General features: G+C 44.9%; 1 protein-coding gene across 2 annotated transcripts in view; it reads right to left on the minus strand.

The window, feature by feature from the left end:
• Positions 1–6,843, minus strand: part of LOC114551100 (sentrin-specific protease 6) — an 11,974-nt gene extending 5,131 nt beyond the window's left edge. Inside the window, exons 1-5 of one of the 2 annotated variants that reach the window (XM_028572187.1) lie at positions 6,557–6,843; positions 5,854–5,921; positions 5,165–5,281; positions 3,484–3,606; positions 1,890–1,982 (exon numbers count right to left, since the gene is read on the minus strand). In XM_028572187.1, coding sequence (XP_028427988.1) covers positions 1,890–1,982; positions 3,484–3,606; positions 5,165–5,281; positions 5,854–5,921; positions 6,557–6,691 — 536 coding nt within the window. In that variant the 5' untranslated portion in view covers positions 6,692–6,843. The remainder of the gene's footprint in view (positions 1–1,889; positions 1,983–3,483; positions 3,607–5,164; positions 5,282–5,853; positions 5,922–6,556) is intronic. The other variant, XM_028572186.1, reaches the window with a different exon arrangement.
• Positions 6,844–6,929: the final 86 nt, after the last annotated feature.

Here is a 6,929-nt window from a genome sequence, read left to right on the forward strand (position 1 = left end):
AAAGTTACACAAAGACTGGATGAAAATGGAACAAACATGGCCAGAAAAACATCTTTAAAGTGGCATGAAAGTGTCTTTAAAGTGGCACAAAAACATATTTAAAGTGGCATAAAAATGGTCAAGATGTTGCACAAACAGCCCAAATGTTGCAAAAGATGTTTCGAATATTGCTCAGAAACTGTCGATAAAACGTGAGAAACATGGAATGAAAATGTTAAGAATGTTGCACAAAAAACAGCCCAAATCTTCCAAAATATGGTGGGAATATTGCTCAGAAACTGCACATTAAATGGGTTAAAAGTTACACAAAGACTGGATGAAAATGGAATAAACATGCCCAGAAAAACATCTTTAAAGTGGCATGAAAATGGTCAGGATGTTGAACAAAAAACAGCCCAAATGTTGCACGAAACGGTCGATAAAATGTGAGAAACATGGAATGAAAATGATTAGAAAGTGACACAAAAACCTCCATAAAAAAGGGACAAAATGTCTGAAGAAATGCAAAAATAATACAACAAAAGTTGCACAAACATTGTCTGAATGTTGCCGAAGATGGTGCGAAGATTGCCCCAAAATCTCCCCAACATACCCTAAAAAACATCCCAAATATGGCACAAAAAGATGCCATGAAAAAGGGACAACTATAAAAGGAAAAGCAGCAGTTGTGAAGTGTGAAGCCATCCCATAATAGACCTCCTGAAGGTCTTAGAGAGTCGGCTGAAGTCGTTGGGACTCCAGTCGCTCGCTAGCTTTCAGTTGGAAACCGTGACGACACACACACACTTTTAATGTATGGTAAGAAACACTCAGTTAGGAATGATTAATGTGTGTGTGTGTGTGTGTGTGTGTGTGTGTGTGTGTGTGTGTGTGTGTGTGTGTGTGTGTGTGTGTGTGTGTGTGTGTGTGTGTGTGTTTTCCCACATAAAGTTTTTTAAAAACTGGGCTGGAAGCACATCTCCTCTTCTCTTTCTCCCTGAGAGATTGTGGAGGACAGGAATGTCGAACCATTTCTCTGGTGAAGAAGGGAAGTCAGCACAGGTCAAGGCTTTGTTTCAACACGGGGGGGGGACACACACATATTTAGGGGGCTCTGGGGAGCTTCCCTTTGATTATCAAACACAGAGAGAGAGACACACACACACACACCAACAGGATAGGATTGAAACCATCAGCTTGGACTTATTTTTCCTCTAAACTCGGAGAAATAACTGTGTAGAGTAAGAGAGAGAAAGTTCTGGCAGCGTATGACCCATAATTACAAACACAAGTGATGTCTGTAGCAGCAGTTTAAATACAGAACATGTCCTGTTATTAAAAGTTATTAAAAGATCTCTCAGACAACGATGCTCCAGCTAGGAAACTTTGGAAAACATTAAAGGAAAAAGACACAAACATAAAAAAACAGACACGCATTAAAAAACAGTGACAACGTGGACTTAATCTCCCAAAACCAATCATATGTTTAGAGGGGGACTTGGCTAGAAAAATCTAACAAAAATTGCTAAAAAATGGAATGAAAATGTTAAATATGTTGCACGAAAACATCCATAAAAACGGGACAAAATGTCTGGAAAAAATGCCCCAATAACTAAACAAAGAAATGGCCAAACATGGGCCAAATGTTGCACAGAAAAAAGACAGTAAAAATGTGACAAGCAGTCATAAAATGGCTTCAAAGAGAAGATGAAGAGAACATGGGACAAACAGAGAATAATCAGAACAGCAATGACTGAGATTTAAAGAGACGGAGACGTAAACAACCACATCTGGGAGTCAGGAGCTCTTCTTCTGATAGGACTCACACACACACAGAGACACACAACCCCCCCCAGCCTACCTAACTTGTACTGTAACTTGTTAAAGGAGGAGAGGAGATTGGTTCTTACTCTTGATTGACAGGAACAAACAGGAAGTCTTTGGTGAAGATGTCCACGTTGCGAGTCCACGTTTTAACCCTCTGATGCCTCATGTCTCGATCACTGGGGAAAACACACACACACACACACACACACACACACACACACACACACACACACACACACACACACACACACACACACACACACACACACACACACAATAGATTTATTCAACAAAACTAATCTAACATGAAGAACCAGCTCCTTTACTCTATAGAGAGCCGAAGTCCCGCCCCCTTCTACTTCCAGCCAATGGGACCTAGCTTTCGAAAAAAATATGAACGAGGGTCAACGGAGAGATAATAAGTATTGTTTGAATTGAGCCCTGGATTACAAATCTGACGTTCGTCAATTTAAAACGTTATTTTTCAACCAAAGAAAGTCTCCGTTTATTGTTAAACTGTTGAAGTATCAGACTGAAAACACGTCATTAGAAAGACTACACACTTCATGGATGAGGTGTGGCTGAAGCTCCGATGTCTGTGTGGATTATTATACAATAATCAGAGGGTCTCTCTTTGTTCTTTAGCTTCTCTGCTGAGAACACCTGACTGGATAAAACCCAGCAGTTAAACTAACGTTACATGTGTTGTGGAACAGAGCTGTTTCACACTAAACTAAGAAGTCATATGACAAACCAAGGCTAACTGACGAACATCAGATGTGTAATCCGTGGCTCAATTCAAACAAGATCAAAAAATGATTTGCCTCTCCCCTGTTCACTACCGGTCATATTTTTTCTGACTTAAGGTCCCATGAGGTCCACCGGGTGGGGCGGGACTTCGGCTCTCTATACCACCTGTGTCAAACTCAAGGCCCGTATATATCAATCTGGGTTCACGATACATTTTGGCCCTCCTAGTTGTGCACCGAACCAAAAACGCAGGACAGTGTTTTTTAAACTGCAGTTACGTGACATTTAAAAGCAGAATATGGCAGATTTGCCGACTCTGAGACTCAGAAACTCCCCCAGAAGGAACTCTTTTGATGACTTCTGTAGAGCTTTGTGTCAAAAAAATGTCAGAAAAAGCAACTCATTTACAGAAAAGGTGACAATGTCGGAGAAAGCCACAAAAACACCAACAAAAATGAGGAAAAAAAAAAAAGACCAAAATGTTAAAAAAGAGTGACATTCAGTAACCAAAGCATGTCTGGCCCTTGGTGTGATTCTCCTTTTCCAGTGTGGCCCTCTGGGAAAATGAGTTTGACCCCCACTGCTCTATACAGAAGATACATAAGAGACATGACTGAGCCTCTACATGGAATATACCATGCAACTGTATCTACAATAACCAATGGAAAAACAAATACTTTGACTTTTACTGCAGTAGATATTCTTAAGTCTTTTTATGGTAACGTACTTTTACTTTGACATACTTCCTAGTACTTTATGAGAGACTGGCCCTTTAACCTAGCTCTGGGGAGTCCTTAGGTTGGTTTCTTTCGCCCAGCATAGTTGGATCCAATCAGATAACCAGGATTTTCAGACAGCGGTAGCCCTAATTCTGTCTTTTATTAACAAACGATAATAATAATCAGCAGATTATTAGCGCTGACTTACGGTACAGAGGTGGTGCTGTCGTCCCCGGCAGCTCTCCGTCTGCTCAGCTGTTTGTAGAAGAAGCTGCTGAAGATGTGACTCCTGTCGGCCACCGGACCCCCCACTCCCTCCACAACCAGATACCTGGAGAACAGCGAACACAGGTGTCAAACTCAAGGCCCACGGGCCAAATCGGGCCCTGGCAATTTGGGTTCACGATACATTTTGGCCCTCCTAGTTGTGTTAAGAACACAGAACAGTGTTTTTTAAACTGCAGTTACTTCACATTCAAAAGGCAAGGCAGCTTTATTTATATAGCACATTTCAGCTACAGGGCAATTCATTTTATTCTTAATTTAATAGTTTCTCAGACTATTTAATTGTTTTGGTCTTCAGACCCTTTTGTTAGTTATCAAACTAACTTTGTAGACAGTCCACAGCCTGTCTCTGCTGTAATCTATTGTCACACCCGTATCAAAGAAATAATCAGAAATATGTCCGTTTCTGCATAAAGTCTCAAGCAGTTGGGTCCATATCTCTGGTTCATCTCACCACCAATGGGTCCAGATGCTTCACATGGAGGTTTCATTCCCCATAGTTACACAAGCTTTAGTAGACTCTTTTTCTTTTTCAAAAGCTGAATTTGGGCAGATTTGCTGACTCTGAGACTCAGAGAGAGTTTTTTCATATTCAGGCTGTTGTTAAAAAAAAATGTATCATCAGGAACTCTTCTGATGACTTTTGTAGGGCTTCATGTCAACAAAAATGCGCCAAAAAGCGTACAAAAATGTCTGAAAAGGCAACAAATTTACAAAAAAGGTGACAAATGTCTAACCAGACTCCACCAGATGGATCGTTTCTCATTAGCTCGGCATATCCATCTGGGAACTTTCCGTTGGAGAACTTTTGGGAAGGGGCAAAAATCCTGGTTATCCGATTGGATAAACCATCTGTCTATCACCACCTATAGTTGGTGATAGACGGACCAAATCAACCAATCAGATCTAACTCTTGCCGAAACCAGTCGGGAGAAGAGCAAAAACATCTTTTCCTCCGAGAAAAGCCTCAAAGGACCCTAGGGTGAAATTACTCCCAACCATCACTTTAATGTTACAGCTGCCATTACACAAACATTTTGAATTAAAAGCTAAAATGCTGACTTCCTCCATAACCTCCCTAACTTTAGTGCTAACAGTGTGCTGCGTCTGATGTCATGGTATTGGTGACCACACAACAGTTCACACTGAAATCTGATATATAGGCTACATTTAAAAAGGTCATGTGATCAACAACCAATCACATCTGAGCAAAAAAATCTGAATTAGGGACTAAGACTTGTGGTGTGAATGTAGCTTAAAGGGATATACCACAGTTTGTTGAAATAGGGTTTATCACGGTCTCCCCTAGTTGGAGATAGGCGGGCCAATGCATTTTTTTGGGCATGCATTGCCACCGCTAGTTAGCTTAGCGTAGTGAATGGAATCCTATGTTGCCGGTTAGCATGTTGTGAGTAAAAGTGAGCCACCAAAAGACAAAAAAAACAACCTAATTACTTGCACTGAAACATAAAATGCATTGGCCCACCTATCTACAGCCAGGGTAGACCGTGAAAAGACCTATTTCAACAAACAGTGGCGTATCCCTTTAAGGGAGTTCCAGCTCTCTGATTGGTTGGTTCTCTTCCTGACTGACTCAGACTAACTTGAGGTAGAAGTCGATGATGACGTCGTTGAGGAACTCGCCGCTGCCCAGACAGGCCAGGTCCTCCGTCGTCACGGTGATCCGTCCTTTAGAGGGCGCCGCGGGATACTGGATCAACCTGAGGATCAACAACCACACGGTCCAATCAGAACACTCTGAACATCAACAACCACACGGTCCAATCAGAACACTCCGAACACAGCACATCCTCTGTGTGTGTGTCTCTGTGTCTGTGTGTTTCTCTATGTGTGTGTCTGTGTGTGTGTGTGTGTGTGTGTGTCTCTGCATACTGTGTGTGTGTGTGTATGTGTTTCTGCATACTGTGGGTGTGTGTGTCTCTGCATGCTGTGTGTGTCTCTGTGTGTGTGTGTGTGTGTTTCTCTGTGTGTGTGTGTCTCTGCACACTGTGTGTGTTTCTGTGTGTGTCTCTCGGTGTGTGTGTTTCTGCACACTGTGTGTGTGTCTGTGTGTGTGTCTCTGCACACTGTGTGTGTTTCTGTCTCTGCATACTGTGTGTGTGTGTGTGTCTCTGCACACTGTGTGTATTTCTGTGTGTGTCTCTCGGTGTGTGTGTTTCTGCACACTGTGTGTGTGTCTGTGTGTGTGTTTCTGCACACTGTGTGTGTGTGTGTTTCTGCACACTGTGTGTGTGTGTCTGTCTCTGCATACTGTGTGTGTGTGTGTAGTTACCTAGAGGGAAGCTGCTGCAGACCAGCAGCATTCAGCGGGGATTTCCTGTTCCTCTGGCTGCTGCTCACCTGAAAGAGAGAGAGACACACACACACACACACACACACACACACACACACACACACACACACACACACACACACACACACACACACACACACACACACAGACACACACACACACAACACACAAAACTGTGGGGTTGCGGTGTAGTCTGGAAGGACACAATGTAGGGAGGAAACAAGGGAAGGAGGGAGGAGACAAGGGGAGGAGACAGGAGACAAGGGAAGGACGGAGGAGACAAGGGGAGGAGGGAGGAGAAAGGGGAGGAGGGAGGAGACAAGGGAAGGACGGAGGAGACAAGGGGAGGAGGGAGGAGACAAGGGAAGGACGGAGGAGACAAGGGAGGAGGGAGGAGACAAGGGAGGACGGAGGAGACAAGGGGAGGAGGGAGGAGACAAGGGAAGGAGGAGGAGACAAGGGAAGGAGGGAGGAGACAAGGGAAGGAGGGAGGAGACAAGGGAAGGACGGAGGAGACAAGGGGAGGAGGGAGGAGACAAGGGAAGGACGGAGGAGACAAGGGGAGGAGGGAGGAGACAAGGGAAGGACGGAGGAGACAAGGGGAGGAGGGAGGAGACAAGGGGAGGACGGAGAAGACAAGGGAAAGAGGGAAGGAGGGAGGAGACGAGGTAAGGAGTCTTACTGCAGAGTGTCCCAGCAGACGGAGGAGGTGCTGGTCCAGAGGAGGGGGGCAGCTGTGGAGGAGCAGCAGCCCATTGGTCCAGTCCAGAGGGGAGGCGGGACCTTGGGGGGAGGAGGACTTCCTGTACTCCTCCATGTCCAGGAAGGAGGCGAGCAGGGCGGCCTGCAGCTCCGTCAGCTGCTCCTTCAGCACCAGCAGGAGGAAGGAGCAGGGAGGCCCTGGAGGAGAGGAGGAGACACCAGCTCACAGGTTACACACATACACACCCTCCATCCTTCCCTCGTCTCCTCCCTCCTTCCCTCGTCTCCTCGCTCCTTCAGCACCAGCAGGAGGAAGGAGCAGGGAGGCCCTGGAGGAGAGGAGGAGACACCAG

Source organism: Perca flavescens, chromosome 24, assembly GCF_004354835.1.
Source record: "Perca flavescens isolate YP-PL-M2 chromosome 24, PFLA_1.0, whole genome shotgun sequence".
NCBI lineage: Eukaryota > Metazoa > Chordata > Actinopteri > Perciformes > Percidae > Perca > Perca flavescens.